This window comes from Podarcis liolepis (genome assembly GCF_965112155.1).
Source record: "Podarcis liolepis genome assembly, chromosome: 4".
Classification (NCBI taxonomy): Eukaryota; Metazoa; Chordata; class Lepidosauria; order Squamata; family Lacertidae; genus Podarcis; species Podarcis liolepis.
Window position 1 is genome coordinate 67,899,408 of NC_139558.1, and position 17,624 is coordinate 67,917,031.

The 17,624-nt window shown below is 42.4% G+C and overlaps 1 protein-coding gene across 1 annotated transcript; it reads right to left on the reverse strand.

The window, feature by feature from the left end:
- Nucleotides 1-939: 939 nt before the first annotated feature.
- Nucleotides 940-17,127, reverse strand: NSUN3 (NOP2/Sun RNA methyltransferase 3). Its single transcript, XM_083498710.1, has 6 exons — nucleotides 16,981-17,127; nucleotides 14,372-14,481; nucleotides 12,438-12,781; nucleotides 10,869-11,023; nucleotides 9,804-9,925; nucleotides 940-1,207 (listed from the first exon to the last, which is right to left on the reverse strand). Exons 1-6 carry the CDS (start codon nucleotides 17,110-17,112, stop codon nucleotides 946-948), a joined length of 1,125 nt encoding a protein of 374 aa, XP_083354836.1. The 5' UTR covers nucleotides 17,113-17,127; the 3' UTR covers nucleotides 940-945.
- Nucleotides 17,128-17,624: the final 497 nt, after the last annotated feature.

Below are 17,624 nucleotides of genomic sequence, written 5' to 3' on the forward strand. Positions count from 1 at the left end.
CCAGTGCTGAACTTTCTATTTAACATACTTACTTGCTAATAAGCAGTCGAAAGTTAATGTTTCTAGAGCTAGCTAAAGAGATGCCTGCTCAGCAACTTTTCCCGGTTAAATGAGGTTGATGGCGGCTGTTTAGGATTCACTGAACATCCTTGGAAATGGAAGGTTGATGAAGCAATTCCAAAACAAGACTATTTTGGCAAACCATATTTGAGTTCTGCAGCTAAGCAGAAGGATCTTGGGCAAAAGGGATTCCAGTTGTCACTATTTGCAGGGTGCAGGTGACACGGCATTATAGATTAGTGCGATCTAGGTGTTAACTTGCTGTCCACTGCTCAATGTACACAGAACTAGAAGATACCACCAGAATATCCAACTCTACAATTATATGATTCTAATACGAAGTCTCCACTGCTGTTCTCTTAAAAAAAATAGAATTTGTAGCAGGCGTTTGTTCCTGAAATGTTCCCCTGTTTTGTGTAGTGAGGTGCTGTGAATACATGAAACAATTGCTTCCATCTTTATAAACTGTTTGCTCTTAGTGTCATCCTGTGTTCAAATAAGTTTCTACAAGCAAATAAATTTTAACTGGATTTAAAATGAGTGCTTAAATTCTGACAGTTCCATTACAAGCTACAGGTAAGTGCACACACATGGCCCACAGACTAGTGAACTGGGTGTTCTTCAACATGCCTACAATTCACATTCGGAATTGGGGCAATTACTGAAAACACATCTCTGTATGTCCCATTGGGCATCCCCCTGCTCCTGCCCCAATCTTCCAATTGGGTACCGAAATAGAAAAATGGAGGGGGATGCTGCCAGCAAATAGAAGAGATTGGATTTCAATCTCCTGTTCAGGTTTTCACTTCAAAAAGCTATTGCCCCTAAAAAAAAAGGATTGGTCATTATGACCTAAAAGAACTGCAACCACAAGAAGAATATCAATCACGTTTTCTTTAATTTAGCTACATACATTGGTCCCCAAGCTTTCCCCCTTTCTGGAAGTACTAGAAGTTCATGCTGCTGGACACCAGAAGCAAGAGTGAATTCCTGGGATGCAGAACTGGCCAGGGCGCTCATATCCACTGGACAAACATTGCTGCAGGAGTCGAGGATGTGTGTTACGACATCACTATTCTCCGCCTTAGAAAGAGTGCATGTGGAATAAACCAGAGATCCTCCAGGACGCAAGGCTTTAATTGCAGATCTGTGTACAAGGAACAGGAAATGTTGAGTTGGATTGATTCAACGTATGCACTTCAAATGAGAAAGCCTTGTAGTAAGAGCCACACTTTCTGTGGACTGGACATTGCCTAGCTTATCAGCAGCAAGTCATACACTTCTTAACACGCAACTAAGGAATATAAAATCCGATTTAATTAATTTACAGAAACCATTAGTGTGTTATTTGAGAAAATACTTTTAAAGTCTTAATTTTGTATCATTAAATTTTCTATTAGAATAGCATTTTGGGGTTCTTTTTATTATTAACAGCATCGTGTTATACCTGTGATGCTGACTGTGCAACTGCTATAACTAGATATGCATACTAAAAAATGAAGTCATATGCTCATAAAAAGTCCTCATTTGTGTTTGCAATTACAGTTGTTAAACATCGATTATGGTGCATCTCTTTCCAAAACTCATACCCAATATTGCTTTTCACTAGAAACTCACCTTTTCATTTCGCCATCTTACAATGTACCTATTTTGAGGGCACCAGCTTGCTTAAGCAGTATAGCATTCTAGGGCTCAATGGGCAGACTAGCCACATACACTCCTGATGCAGGAATATTACATATCCTCATACACTGCTGTTATTGGGAATGGTATTACATACTACTATTTAAATTGTGCTATAGAATACGAGGGAGAAGGTCAAACTGGCTTCTGTGTATCAGAACTTAGCCAAATGATAAACCATCAACAAACGGTTATACAGTGTATTTGAAAGTTTCAATTTGTTGAAGAGTTGTATTGAACAAAAATTTCGTAGCAGTAACCTGCCAACAAACTGGGAAAAGACATCACGTAATATAGGCCATACTCTTACATTTGGCTGATTTGTGCCAATGGCACTAAGACTACTTTTAGGGAGAAGTGATAGAAAGGACAGGGAGATGGAAGGAGGCGGAAGAAAACATATCTGTATCCTGAGTCAAATCCACACCATATATTTAAAGCCCATGGCTTCCTCCTAAAGAATCATGGGAACTGTAGTTGAAGGGTACTGGAAACTGTAGGTCTGTGAACTACAGTTCCCAGGATTCTTTGGGATGGCCATGTGCTTTAAATGTATGGCATAGATGTGACCCTAATCCAAAGTAATTTAGTTGCACTTGTATTCCATTGAAATCGCTGAGAAACAAGTTGCAACTACCTTGGGCCACTGTTCTTAATTAAACTTAAGCACAACCAACTTTCTTGAATCACCCCTTTACTTCCCCCACAGACTGTAATATGGTAATAATACTGGTCAATCCTACAGGGATTCTTTAAGGATTACTGATATAAAATGTGAAGTGTTTTAAGCACTCTAGGAAAGGGCTATGTAAATTATACACAGCATTATTATGAGTTTAAGCAAGGCTCAATTAATCGCAAATTTAGCACCAGCTCAAAGAACGACCGTTGAACACAATAAATGGATCAATCACAAAGCAGGGAAGTTGAAGAATGTGGATTTAAGCCATGGATATAAATGGGACAATAAACATTTTTTTATCCCAAGCGCTCTGAAGACTTAAAAGCTGTTAACGCATTCTGAATATCCTTTAAAGGCTTCCATTAGAAGTAGCTGGAGAGAAAACAAACACGAAAAGAAAAAAGAAAGGCAAGAAAGGGGGGGGGAAGCAAAAGAGAATATAGGAGCAATAAGTATCACTTCAAATTCTCAGCAACTTTGAAAAACATTTTAAATGTCAGCTTACCCCCCCCCCCCCAAAAAAAATCTTTTGTCGCTAGGAGTTGCCAAAAATCAACTCCTTCACATAAAGGCACATTAAACTTTGTGATAGATTGCTATTTATTTGCTCTTGGTCTCTCTCTCTCTCTCTCTCTCTCTCTCTCTCTCTCTCTCTCACACACACACACACACACACACACACACACACACACTGTATAGAGAGATAGGCATACATACAGACAGATAGGGCAATAGAGTTGGCACAGTCATTCACATTACAAACTCCACTTCCTCAGCCCACTCCTTGAGAGACTAATTACATGTTCTTTATCCTGTTAGAAGGACCAGCATTAATTATGTCCCTAATTTATCCATTGTTCGTATTAAAACAGCAGCAAAAAGAGAAAGCAAAAATTCCAGGCTGAGTTATGAGAGATTATGCTGTACTTCAACGCTGCCACCTCGTGTTTGCTATTAGAAGTCTTTTTCTGAGAATGCCGGGCTGCTTCTGATCAGCAGAAAAGCAATCCCCTCTAAGCCACTCAAGCAGCCAAAATCACATTTACTTTCATCCCCACATTCCTTCTTATGAAAGTGATCATAGATTTTGTTTTCCTTTTAAAGATCAACCTGTCCTAGCCACATCACAGTCACTCCACTTACATTCCCCAGTTATTGTAGGCTTTCCCCTCCCATACAAAATCAATCCGAAAAGGCCAGAAAATCCCTTCTGTATCCACAATATGCAATTTATCATATGCCTCTGAAGCGTGGCGACATGCTGGCGTGGGTGATGTGCCAAAAACAGTGCCAGAAAGCGTCATACATGTCTCACCTCTCTTTATGGAGGTGATGATAGCTCCTTTTGTATAAAAATCAGCCAAGAGCATTTTAGGTTGAAAGGGATATATATGAAGTTGAACTATTAGCTGAACTGTTATCATTCACATAGCCATCCATTGTTTTCATCTAATTTTTGTTATCCAAAACAGACCATGCCTGGGGAGGGAGGGGGAGAGACAGAGAGGCTGCAATCTTGATTAACCTCTACATTTTAGTTTATCCAGCTGGTATAGCTACAATATTGCTGCCCTTAAAGCCGTTGGTCTTAAAAGGGTGTATAAGAAGCTCTGTAACTTAGTGTAGCTTTTCAACCTATGAAATGAAAAAGAAATATTCTTCTGTTTCCTGGGGGAGGAGGGAAGCATTGGCAAAAAAGGGGGGCTTCTGTGGGGAATCTGTTGACCCTCTCAGTTTGCAGAGTTCTACAGAGATGGGAGTGTGCATGTTGCGAAAAGGATTTGTGTATGTGTGTAAAAAAAGAACGAGGCTTTGAGGGATGCTGCAGGGCACTGTGGCTAGGGCTGAAACCCGACTGATCATATGAGTTTTAGCTGCATCATTCAATTTGCATACAGGTTGCAAAGCATTGTTTCTGAAGTGTTGTTTCTTTGTCATAATGGCAACAGAAGAGGCATTCATCCTGTGCAAGAGAGAAGGGGGAGCGCCTCTTATAAGACGGTGCTTATATCCAAACGTACATTAAATTCCAAACCTAAGTCCAGTCTATATATCTTTTATCTGGAGCACTGACAGCATTCTTGGAAAACTGGATGGAGGCAAACCAAGAAAGGTATAATAGACCCAAGAGATAGAAAACAAATACTGAAAAAATTCCCATCATTCCTGACTGCTGGTCATGCTGAAGCTCATGGGAGTTGTAGCCCAGCAACATCTTGAGGGCATCAAATTGGCTACCCTTGTAACACACTATGAGTTAGAGTCAACTACCTGGTCCCGCAAGCGGAAACCCATATAAGTGCTTCTGCTAGGGCGATGGGGCTTCACACCAAGTTTCTCTACATGGCCCAAAATTTAGTTTGAATGGGCACTAAAACTCAGCACTCTCTCGTAAGTAGTGCAAGGTGAAAGGAAAAAAAATATGTATTTTGAAAACATGGTTGATGTATCTTGTAGCTATTTTTGTTTTATTGTACATCACCCTAGGATCTTAGGAAGGTGATTAATGCAATGAATTAATAAATGTAGCTCCACCCCTTCTCCTAAGAACATGCCCAATTAACACTTGGCCATGCCTGCCTTTAAAGAAATGAAAGATTCAAAGGAACATCTGATATAGACTACTAGATTAATATTCGTAACTCCAAACCACACAGAAACTGGTGCCATACTTTGTCCAAACTATAGATAGAAATATACTTAGAGAAATGTTTAAACGATCACAGCAGTACTTTGTGCCTGACTGTACATCACTCACTTCTTCCACTGTGTGTTCCAGCCTTGCAGCCATTTATAACATGTGGGAAAAAGTAAAGCTCTAAATTACTGTGATTCTTTGATCAAAATGAAGTGAGCTGTTAGGTCCATTTGCATGGCATAGGAAAACCACAGTCTGGCTACCAGTGCTATGCCTCAAATCTGTGCAGTCTCGCCCTCCTTCTTTCCCTGATTAGTTCCAATTCACTCCTTCACTTTCTGGTCTCCAATAACTTTGAGGTTACTATAATGCCCAAATTTAGCAAGCTACGGTTACCTGCAATCCAGACCCGGAAGCACAGTTGAAGCTAGCCTTCTTCACGGCCAACTAAACACCGAGGGCTGTGAGCATGCCAGCCCTTCTTGATGGTTGCTAACCTCAACAAGTGAGAGGGCTAACTGTGTGAAGTGGGAAGCCAAATATCACACTCGCCCTCCAACAGTCCCTCCAGCCAAACCATGAGCTGTAACCAAAATTTGTTTGGAGGAAATGAACACAAGCTCAGGGTTGACTGTAATGCTAAGCCAGACCACAGCCTAGACCTGGTTAGCGCGGCAGCAAGACCCAAGGAGAAGCAGAATGGCGGTGATTTTCACTCCAGGACATTAGCCCTTAGCCAGTGTGTTAATAAGATGTTAATGGGTAATAAACCACATGGAGTGATCTCATGCACACACATAAGCTGTAAAACCCCACTGTTTCAGAGTCTTGCTGATTCGTGGCAAAACAGTGAAATGTTATAGTATTAATAACTTACTTTTATTTGTTTTAGCCAGAAGGCATAACAGAAAAGGGATGTATAACAATGGATTAATCAATGCATTCATTGTTTTATTTATTTATGAATAACAAGAGGTGGACGGCTGAATTAATATTCAAAACTATAGCAGAAAAGTTATTAGTTTGCAGCTGCTATTGCTGTAGCCTGGTATGCTTTCATCAAACACACAATTTCTCTCTCTTCTAGACAGCAGGCCCAATTGGATTAAATGTGCTTTGGGGAGATGGGCAATTTTGGTTTGTTTGGATTTTTCTCTACCAACAAGGTTCCTGCTGTCAAGAATGTTCCACTTCAGCATTATAATCTAGAATGATTTATACAAATTTGCAAAAATTTCACTGAATGATGTATGCTTCCTTGAGCCAGGAGTTCACAAATTGGATTTTACATGTCAAATATTGGAAAGAGAAAACTGAAGGAGGTCAGTGTTTTAAATGTGATTGATTTCTCCAAAGGAAATGGGTGACATGATGCATTACTGCAATAAGACACTCATATTTCGGTTATAAATCACAAGCTTCCTGTAGACCTTTTCTTGAGGAAGTCATGCAAAGAAAAGGGGGAAAAACAGTCCCCAACCTTCTCTTGTGCTGCCATTTATGAGAGCGTTCCATAAAGAACACTACTTTTAGGAAAACAAACTATTTTATTTCTCTCTCAATTCATCCTGACAGCTGGGATACTTCTGAGGTGAAACATAGCACTGCATTAAAAAGCTTTAGTATTTGATCAATAGCCATAAAATAATATATAGAAGGAGAAAATGAATGAGGAAGAGGGGGTGAAATCCTTGCTTAACTCATTGGCCTCCTCTTTCATATAACCTTATCATATTATATGGCTCTACATTTTACATTTCTAATCATTTCTACTTGCCTCAGTAAAACATAAGGCAAGGGCAGCAGTATAAGCAACAGTAAACCAAATACACCTAATTCAAGCCATGATAGATGAAAAACCTAGAATACATTATTTGGAAAATTAATTTAATTGTATGGGTTTGGCTAGCAATAACCAAGTGCTGATGAAAGTTGCAATCCCACATACAGTAAATCAGGATATTAGTCCCACTTATTTTGATGGTACCAAAGCAGGAAAAATGTCCTCTGGACCCAACCCACTTGTTTTAATCAAGTGCGAGAAAAAAAATCCTTCCTGTTAATTGTTTATCTATTACAGCTCCCTCCTCCTTTTTCTTGAGGATTTCTGGGAATTCTACTTCTGAGAGTTGGCTAAGTACTCCACACACAGCCTAGATCCCCACCCTCAAGATTTTCAGCACTGTACAAACCAAACTTACGATTCCCAGATCACCTACAGCAGGCTTTAACAATGAAAATGGCCTGAAATGGGTTCCTGTTTATAGTGCAGGTCAACACTATCCAAGCCCAATGTTTGCTGGAAAGAGACCATGTAAACACCACTACTCTCCTGCTGGCCTCACGATCTGGCTAGGAACACTGATAAAACACAACACATGGTATCGTACAGGGTCCACTGGGAGCATTTGTGAGTATGCTCTTAGGGTAAGATCCCAGCTGGAAATGTCTCCTCTGGATAGAACATAATTTTTCTTTATGAAGAAGTAAGTGAGCAGTCAAAGTTTTTTTTTAAAAAAAAACTAGAATGCCCTATTGTAAAATACAATGGTACCTCTGATTGCGAAAGGGATCCGTTCCGGAGGCGCGTTCGCAACATGAGCAGAACACAACCTGCTTCTGCGCATGACGTCTTTTTGAGCGTCTGCGCATGTGGTGAAACCCAGAAGTAACCCTTTCCGGTACTTCCGGGTCGCCGCGGACACAACCTGAAAATGCTCAACCTGAAGCAAACGTAACATGAGGTATGACTGTATGACACATGGAATACTATGGAGTATATCCCATATTACAAAGTTGGTTAAATTAACGTATTTGGTAAGAATTGGGAATACAGTGGTACCTCTGGTTACGTACTTAATTCGTTCCGGAGATCCGTTCTTAACCTGAAACTGTTCTAACCTGAAGCACCACTTTAGCTAATGGGGCCTCCCGCTGCTGCTGCCATACCGCCGCCGCGCGATTTCGGTTCTCATCCTGAAGCAAAGTTCTTAACCCGAGGTAATATTTCTGGGTTAACGGACACTGTAACCTGAAGCGTATGTAACCTGAAGTGTATGTAACCCGAGGTACCACTGTAGTAAGATAAGTAAGCCCTTTCCCATATGAACCTGATTAGATACAAATAAGCAAATCTGATCCAAGTTTTAAAGCCATTTTTTTCAGTTACAATTTGCCTTGTGCCCCAGCAAAACCGTCCCTCTCCCATCATAGCCAGTTTTAGAATTTATGTTGAGTGATACAGATTCTGCTTCTGTGATCATTTTGAGGCCAACTGCATCTATAAATGTTTGCAAGCAACATGGACCCTCATCTCAACAGGGGCCAGACTTAATGGCAATTTCCCATCAAGGGCCTTTAGGTGACCCCCTTCTTCTGTTTTCCGAAATGTAGTGTTGAGAGTTGCCTCGAGCCTCTTCGTGAGCAGTCAGCCTGAGCGGCTCATAATCTCGACCAGCTTGGTTGAACAAGAAACTTAAGAACCCATTTACAGGGTTTTGCACAGAACAACTAACAGCTTTCTGATCAGTGTGCTGCCAGTCAGAAGGTTGGCTAAGGAAAACATGACTCTGGAAAACAATCAAACCAGAAATGTGGCCACAAACCCTTGTCTACAAATCCAGAAGTGTCAACAGCAGCTTTCTTGGTTTAGAAGACTTGACACTTTTGTTATGTGCCAAAAAAGCAGGGAGAACAGCAATTCTGTTCCCTTTGATGCATAACGATGCAGCAATTTCAGATAGAAATCAGATAGTAAGCATGAGATTGTTTTTTATTATAATGAAACAGAAAATGTTGTGGATAATTCCAAATGCATGATCAGATGGTGACCAATGGTGGTTCCCCTCTCCTCCCCTCCCCAAACATAGTACGTATACATTTCCTGCTTAAATGCGGGTATTATTTGGAAACTGAACAATCTACAATGGACAAAACAACCCAAAACCAACTCTTCCTAACAGATCTGGAGGGGATTAAATACTAGGCTGAGTCTAGAAACATACCCAGCTTACCTGAAATGTCAAGAGTAATGCCCTACCACTGCGGACACCAAGAGAAGGGCAATGGCAAAAAAATTAATGCAGCAGCCAATGTTTTATGCATGTTAATGATGCAATGTGCTATTTCACATTTTGGAAACTGCAGGGTCAGTTAGACTCTACATGCCATTCTTGTAGGTGTACATACTTAACATTGTGGGGTACTGTTGACCTGCTGACTTACAGGCAACAATATTGTTATACTGGAAAAGGACAGTTCTCAATACAGGTGCAAATGGTCTTGCATTTCATACCTTCACTCAGGTAATGTATTTTTTATGGCTTTCTTAGGATACATTTGTCCCCCAAACCGTACTGAGGTGATAAAAAATTGTATTATTTTTTCTACGGGTAAAGAAAAAGCTTTTTGAAAAAAAGGTTTAGGAGACTGTGTTGTACTGAAGCACATTAAAAGCTAAGTAAGCGCAAACTTGTTCCTCTGCCTCCTGTGACTGTCCTAGTTAAAGGCCTATTGCTCAGCATGAAGAGCAGAATCTCTCTCTCTCAACCATGCCAGTTATTGGGAGACGACACTGTAGCTGTATGCTGTCTTAAATGATGACTGGCTCTGTGTGGCTGCATATGGAGAGGATAGTATATGGGTCAGACAGACACCGAGCCTCAGAATACAATTCAGCACGTCCTTCAATGCAGGGCTGAGCGTTATTGAATTTCAGTCGTCTTCCTTTGTGTTTCTTACCTTAGCAGCTGTATCTGTATAGCAGATAATGCCTTCCTTTGTGCTAATCGTAGGGTAGCCTGCTGGGTATCGGAACAGAATAACCAACTTCTGTCATTTGAGCATGGAGCATCCACTAGTACCTGAGTGACCAATAGCAAAGTAAAAATAAACTGAACACGGAAACTCTGGACAGAAAAATCTCATACAATGATACCTCCGGTTAAGTACTTAATTCGTTCCGGAGGTCTGTTCTTAACCTGAAACTGTTCTTAACCTGAAGCACCACTTTAGCTAATGGGGCCTCCTGCCGCCGCCGGAGCACGATTTCTGTTCTTATCTTGAAGCAAAGTTCTTAACCCGATATACTATTTCTGGGTTAGCGGAGTCTGTAACCTGAAGCGTATGTAACTTGAAGCGTATGTAATCTGAGATACCACTGTACTGTGAGAATACACCCAATGACAGTGCCTACAAATCAATATTTTTTTCCCTGCATTTCAAGCACTACATATATTTTATTCAAATGCAAACATTTACGGAAATGCAAAACAAAATTGTTTATTAAGAAGTTACTAAACCAGTTTGCACAAAAGGTATCAAAGCAGCATGCAACCATTAAAAAAATAAAGCTTCACAAAACTATGTAAGAAATATATACACTACACTAATAATAAATAGCGAGCCCTTATGCTGGTGCTCAAGGGTCCTCAAAAGCTTGGGTGAGCAAGAACGTCTTCAATTGCTATTGAAAACTCACAACTTAGAGAATCATATAGTTTGAAAAGGCATACTTGTTTTTTAAATATTATAATATTGCTGTGTCTGCCGCCCTGTGCTCCTTCTGGAGGAAGGGTGGGATATAAACTGAAAAAAATGATGTTAATATCAGTGCCCTGATGAGAGATCTGATGGAACCCTCTGCGACCCAAAGGATAAATGCATAATTAATAAATTACAGTTTTTATCTTCCTATTTTATTTAAGAGCCATCACTGAGAATTGTGATATCCCTGAACTGAAAAGGGGTTGATGGGAGAATGAGAGAGTCTGAGCCCCATGAAGCTAGCAGCCATGATAGAGATACCTTATCGAAGCCTTCAGGCTGAAGATTTCCAATTTGCCTTCCATCCAACTGTGAAACAGTAATGAGACTCATCAAAGATTCTGGGATGAAGGATTCTAGTGTCTGCTTCAGCCAGCGTGATCTCAAATGGTCATACTCATTGCAGTGCAGAAGCCCTAAAGAAACAGAATCTCAGATAAGTTAATACATGCAGTCAATTTGCCACTTGTCCCAACAAACTGGCCAAGGTGGCATGCAAACCAGACCATCAGAACAATCCCTGTGAAATCGGAAGCCGAAGCTAGAAGTAGCAACATTATCTCAAGAATTAGGACTAATTTAAAAACACACACATCAGCATGTAGTGGAGACACAATCAATTGATTGGTCTCGCCCATTGACGGATGATTTGACAGTACACAATACGAGTGGAACCCATCACTGCTGAACAGTGATCTAGCCCAGGGGTACCCAAAACATGGACCACTGCTTGGTCCACGAGCTTCATTCAGGTGGTCAACAGTGTGTCTGTGGATTTGTGGTTGAAGACAGGAGACAGCAAATCCTTCACATTAAATATCAATACTGATTTTAATTGTATTTCACTTGCTTCTTTTATTTTTCACATTGCATTTTACTGTATTACCATTTGAATTCTATGTAAGAAATTAAAGAAGCAATAAAAAAATCATACAGCCCTAGCACAGAGCATTACATTTGCTACAACACACAGAAAAAAAACATTTTCAAGTTGTTGGGTGGGAGATGGAGGTTTGGGAACCACTGATCCAGCCAAATGGTCGAGCAGTCTCTTCTGGAACCCATATATTGACAGTAGTATAAAAATATTGTAAGAATTGCATTTGGTGGCAAACTACATTATACTCCAGGTGTGTGCAATGAAGCATCTACTGTCCCTTTTTTATTGCAAAGCACCCACAGGAAGGGATGATCTAGGGTTATGACAGGACAGCATCCTTCACCAGGTCTGAGGGCAGCAGGCTAGCTTAAGGGAGTATAGGATGGGGTATGTGGCCACAAGTCTTGTCCTCCAATCAACTTGCTGCTGCCCCTCAAACATCTGCAGCTTGAGGCAGCCTCCCCAGTCTGCCAAATAGTAGTGCTGGCCCTGCTAATTCTCTTACATTCTCTTTTCCTTTTCATGTGCCTCCTGCACTCAACAAACCCGGAAGCGTTCTTTTAATGTATCAGCACCTCGTGAGCATGCCAAGGTTGCGTTGTTTCCCTCTCTAGCTGACCCTGCAAAATTAGAGTACCAGGGTATCACAAAGATGATGTGAAAATATCAGAGGACTGCAGAGCACTTCTTTTCATGTGCCTTCAGACTAATGCACAGAAAAATTGGTGTCAGGCAGCAAGGGCATAATATGCAGATTGCGTTTGAAATAAAAATTAGACAGCTCCGATTCCAGTTCCTGATGTGCTGGGTTTTGACTGCAATAGGGAGGGGAAAGGATGCCGCAAGAGCTTTCTTAATGAATGCCTCTGAATAACCTGCTTAATAGGTTATTTAAGCAATCTAGCAACCAATTTGTGTGTTCTAATTGGTTTAGGAGTGCAGTGGTTTACCTGGCCAAGCATACTGAAGCGTTGCTATCGATTTACCCCCTGGAGCAGCGCACATATCTAAAACCTTCTCTCCATTCTCAACTTCCAAGGCCAGCACAGCCAGAACTGACGCTGCATTCAGCAGGTAATATTCTTTCAGTTTACCAGCTCTGTGTTTCTGAGCAGGGAACCTTCCAGGACTGCTACTGATGTAACACTTGAGTGACTGCCGAAAACAGGACGAAGCTTCCGGGAAAATGAGGCGATAGCCCTTTAAGCGCAAGTCATTCTCCACTTCAGAGGAAAAATTGAATTTATTAAGGAGGACAGCATACTGCCAGCACTGAGGTGTTGAAAGCACTTGACTGGAGATTAAAAAAGAAATATACATGTTACACATAGGCATGCACTGGGATAAGAAGACAAAAGTGTGTCAGCATCAGGAAAAGGGGAGAGGAAACAGCTCAGCACCAAACAGAGATTTATGCTAAAATGATGGGCTACAGTTAATTTGCAGACTGCATTACATGCAAATGCATTTTCATCATCACCATTTGGATCAATACACTGAATGAAAGGCTACAGGAGGATAACATATTGCACCTGATTTTTAGTCTGGAATGAGTCACTCTTAGTGTGAGTTGGATTATAGAAACTGCTTTTGAATTTTTCCCTGATCACATGATTTATTTTCTGTTTTCTGTGGTATTACAGGAGAGTCAGAGTGGTGTAGCGGTTAGTCGTGATGGTGAAGACATAGGTTTGAATGGCATGAAGCTTTCTGGGTCAGCTTGGGTGGGCAAGTCACTTTCTCAGCCTCACTAGCTGGCCACTGGGAGAACAGGATGCTAGACTGGCTAGGCCACTGGCCTGATCCAGGAGGCTCTTATTATGTTCTTAACAGCACACGAGAGTTTGAAATAAAGCTCAGGGAAATTTCTAAAATGAAAAGTTCTAGGCTGAAGTCAGCCTTGTTCTTCTGTCCCAGAAGCATTATTCCAGATGTACAGGTTAGTTTGCATCATCTATAAACAAAGAAAAGGCACTGTGCAAATCCCCAAAGGCTATCTTACATTGCAAGAGGCATTTTTTAAAAAAGTGCACAGCTTAGTCCTAGCTGAGCAAACCCAGACAAACATAGAATTTAGTCCATTTGTCTGTATTAAATAGAAATGTTCCTGTGTCATTTGCATGCATACTAGGCTTCCTGTGCCTAATTATGAACTCTTCTTTTACATTAGGGATGGCCAACTAGCAGTGAACGGGTCATATCAAATCCCTGGGACAATTCTTCCAGTCCTTGGTGATCCAAATTTAATCAAGGTATATTCAAATGCTTACCCATAATTTCATTTGCAAGGGAAAACAACAGTAACAATGTTTTCAAGTTGTTAACAGTTATACTCTACATCTTATTATGAAACCAGAACACCGATGAGCTGCTATGTGAATGGTGTGTGTGTGTTTTTTGCTTTGAAAAACAAGGTACGTATTCCTAAATAATTAGATAAATAAGGTACATGGCAAAATGTACTTTCAGACCCGGACTACTCATAAAAAATAGAGCAACATGGTGCCATCCAGATGTTGTTTGACTTCCATCAGAGATCTGCAGAGTTGGAAGGGACTCTGATGGTCATTCTAGTCCAATCCCCTGCATTGCATCCTTGACCACTGGTCATGCTGGCTGTTGCTGATGGAAGTTGAAGTTCAAACACTGGAGGGTACGACGTTAGCCCCTAAAAACCAAGAACTTTGTCATCCCCTTTTTATGTAGTCATCAGATTTGTCCCCCGCCTTCTCAGTATAAAAGACTGAGGGAACAGAAAGCACATTTGAAAACTCAAAACTTTGCATTAGTTTGCATTCTGAAGAGCTATGCTTACTGTAATTATTTTATGGTGCATTGAACAAGGGGGGAGGGTGGGGGGAGAGAAAAGAAACAGAAAATTGACCTGATTGAGTTCCACACTTCTCCCAGCTCTTTGGAGTATTGTTTCTCAAAATGACTGAGAACAACTTGGCATATTTTCTTTTGAAGCTTTGTTTTTGATTTTGTTTCCAACTTGGAGAGAAGATGACAAAAAAGCATATATGAATACCAATTACCCAAAGGCTGTACTGTACTTATACTTTAACTCTATGTGGAACAGTTTAATAAGCTGTATTCTCAACAAGTAACTGATGTTTCTACGCCAGCATGGATTCTTAAAAGGTTAATACAAAAAAATTGTGAATAAGTTCCCCTTCCACTTCACTTTAAAATAACTGTATTCCAACCCCACTTACCTAGGAGAGGCCTGATGAATTAAGTAATGCTTAATTCTGAGTAGACATGGTTAAGATTTCACTGTAAGTTGATTATTATTACAGTACTGGCTTGCTAGTTGCATCTTACCAGGAGGTTTCCCCTTCCCTCCCCCCAAGCATCTTACAATACATTTACAAATATAAAAATGCAGAAGCAACAGTAAAAAACCTCTAGAAAAATGCAAACGCAGCAACAAAAACCTCTAGAATAAGCAAGCAAAAGACTGTTTCTTCCTGCCTTGCAGCCTGAGGCAAAGGACAAGATGCTCCATTTGTCCCCAATTCCATGTATGGAAGCTGACAACACTGGCAACAGAATGGCATCATTCACTGCACCTGGATGTGTGTGTATGTGTGGCTCTGATCTCCAGCAGAGGGAGATCAAATGTCAGAGGCTCAGGAGTGCTAAGGACACTTCCCTCCTCCAAGTACTTGCATCTGAGGTGATTGCCTCACTCTGCCCAACAGCAGGGTTGGCCATGCTCAACCTCAGCCTTTGTCAGGAAGGGCTGAGGTCGCTGGGCCCAAGTCCTCAATGCTGCATCATCCATACAAGAGCCAGCCGGTGAGAGGACAAGGCAGCTTCCCCTTGCCCAAACTTCCTTGCTGGACCACAAGTGGCAGGAGTAAGCAGTACATATACTACTGCTCTCTCAAGGATGCATCACGCCCAATCTTTCCAATCCTGGTTCCCCAAGAAAATACACACAGAATCCATCCTTTCTACTTACTTGCTTACCCCCACCCTCTCTCTTGAATGAGAGTTAGAGCAAATGGACCTCTTAAAACACCTGCTGCCAACAGTCTGCTCATAATCTCCTATACCAGCTGTGCTAACTGGGACTGATGGAAGTTGAAGTGCAAAGCATCTGAAGGTCACTCGACTGGGGAAAGGTATTCTAGACAGATAATCAGATGCCTCTCTCCAGTTTCTCTTTATCTTGGTGGGTGAGGTAAAAGGATGGAGGCAGAACCATTGTGGTTACTAGGATTGCAAGAAACAAGGCTTGGGGAAAATCAAGCTTCAAATCCCCACTCAGCCATGCAGCTCCCTGGGTGACTTGGTCTCTCTACCCAAAATTAACTAACGGGCTTGAAAGGGAGGATAAAATGGGGAAGGGGAGAACCAAGGAAGCCGCCTCAAGCTTTTTAAAGGCAGGATATAAATGTAATAAATAAACATGGCTGGAGTTGGAACTGGCTATGCCTGAAGATGGCTACTTAAAATACCATAGGCAGATTTACTCTCCACTCAGACCCAGTTGGGAGACAGGTGGTGGTGAATTTATCAGAATTCTGTTCCCCATCTTTTACTGTGTTCACAGAGATATATAAAAAAAGAAAAACCGGCAGCTGCATTTCATCAGTTGTGAAAAAAGATCTCCCAGTTCTGAAAGGGGAAACCATTTTAAATGCCCCCTTAGGGCAGAAGAATCAACATTTTGCTCGAGCAGGGAGGGCACCGGCGTGTGCGCCTCAACCATAAAACAGCAGCCGGGGGTGGGGAAAGGGCTTCAGTTCTTTCGAGTTCAGGCTGCCCGAGAGCGGCTGTGCAACTTGGTATGAAATGAATATTGCAGGGTGGGGTGGACGCTGAAGCTCAGTAAATAAGCAAGCAGCATGCAGCAATCCAGAAATATAACGCAGTGCTAAGGTCGCCTCTTGGAGACGGGGCCGATCCTGGGTCTCCTGGCAAACCTTTCCCCTTACCAAACAACCCGGCAGGTTCCCTACGCGTCTTAACCCCTTGCTCGGTCGCGTAGAGACGCCTTAACGCACACGCGGGAAGGCCGAGCTTTCCGTTTTACGCGCGAGGAAATCCTCTGAAAGTCTCCTTCGAAGTAAGCCCCAACCGCAGCCAAGTGAGGAAAACGCGCAGGGCTGCAGCTTTGGAAACTCTAATGAAAGACCCGCGTGCAAGAACAGCAGCAGCGCCTCGCGTATTTGCTACGACGCGGGGTGGGGAAAGAGGGGGGAGGCACGAACACCAGCTTTAAAATAACGGATGGGGCAGCCCTTTAAGGGGAAAAGAAAAAGTTCTATCGAGTCCGGAAATTGGCGCTGCAACTTTCAATCTATATTTTTTAATGCGTCTACAGCTGCTTCCAGTTTTGAAACCCTTGCGGGAAGAGGGGAGGAGCTAGCGGCGCGCGGCCGGGAAGGCTCTGCTTTGCGATTGGTTCCCGCAGCCGCCAGGAAGCCCGGGCTGCGCCTTTTTCCCTGCTGGAGTAGGCGACGCCCGCTCGGCGCTCACCTGCTCCTCGGCCGAAGAGTGGGTGTCTCTCCGGCGACAGACGTCTACCCAGCCGCGGAGCCGCCGGGCGAGCCGGCCCAAGCGCCGCAGCGCACGCATGGCGCCCCGTGCCCTTCGCAGCGGAAATGGCATCGCCGAGCGCGCCGGGTCATACGAAGGGCGGGGCTGCAGCCGTTCCTCCCGCGGCCGAGAGCGGCTTCGCAACCCGCTGGCTTCTGTCCCTGCAGTTGATACGAAAGGAGCAGGGTTTCGAGGGCCATGCAGGGGAGGGAATCTTTCTCCCGACTTGGGGCTCGAAGCAGCGACCCGGAGGGGAAAGCAGCGTGGTGCTGGGCCGGGCAGGACAGTAGCTCCCTACTTCACAGGTTGTTATGGGGAATTAAAGGAGGATTAAGAATGTAGGCCACTTCTGAGATCCCTGGGAGAGGAGAAAATGCAGGAAATAAATGCTTTTCAAAATGCTGTCATGCTCTACCAGCACTTTGGACAAAGCATGTTTTTATCACAAAACACTCAGTTAAAATAAATCCCCCCCCCCCAAAAAAGACAAGATTATCCTCAGATGTGGTAAGAGCTGGTCCTGTGGTTCCTTGCTTTTCCCAGGCAAGGGGAATTAGTCAGTGGATGGATAACTTCTACATCCA

Excerpts from the sequence above, each read along its gene's own strand:
- NSUN3 (XM_083498710.1), bottom strand. The coding sequence starts at position 17,112 with ATGCCATTTCCGCTGCGAAGGGCACGGGGCGCCATGCGTGCGCTGCGG. Across the intron at positions 14,482-16,980 it reads ACTCTTCGGCCGAGGAGCAG|TTGGAAACAAAATCAAAAAC; the intron begins GTGAGCGCCGAG and ends CTTCTCTCCAAG. Across the intron at positions 1,208-9,803 it reads ATACAGATACAGCTGCTAAG|ATCTGCAATTAAAGCCTTGC; the intron begins GTAAGAAACACA and ends CCTTGTACACAG.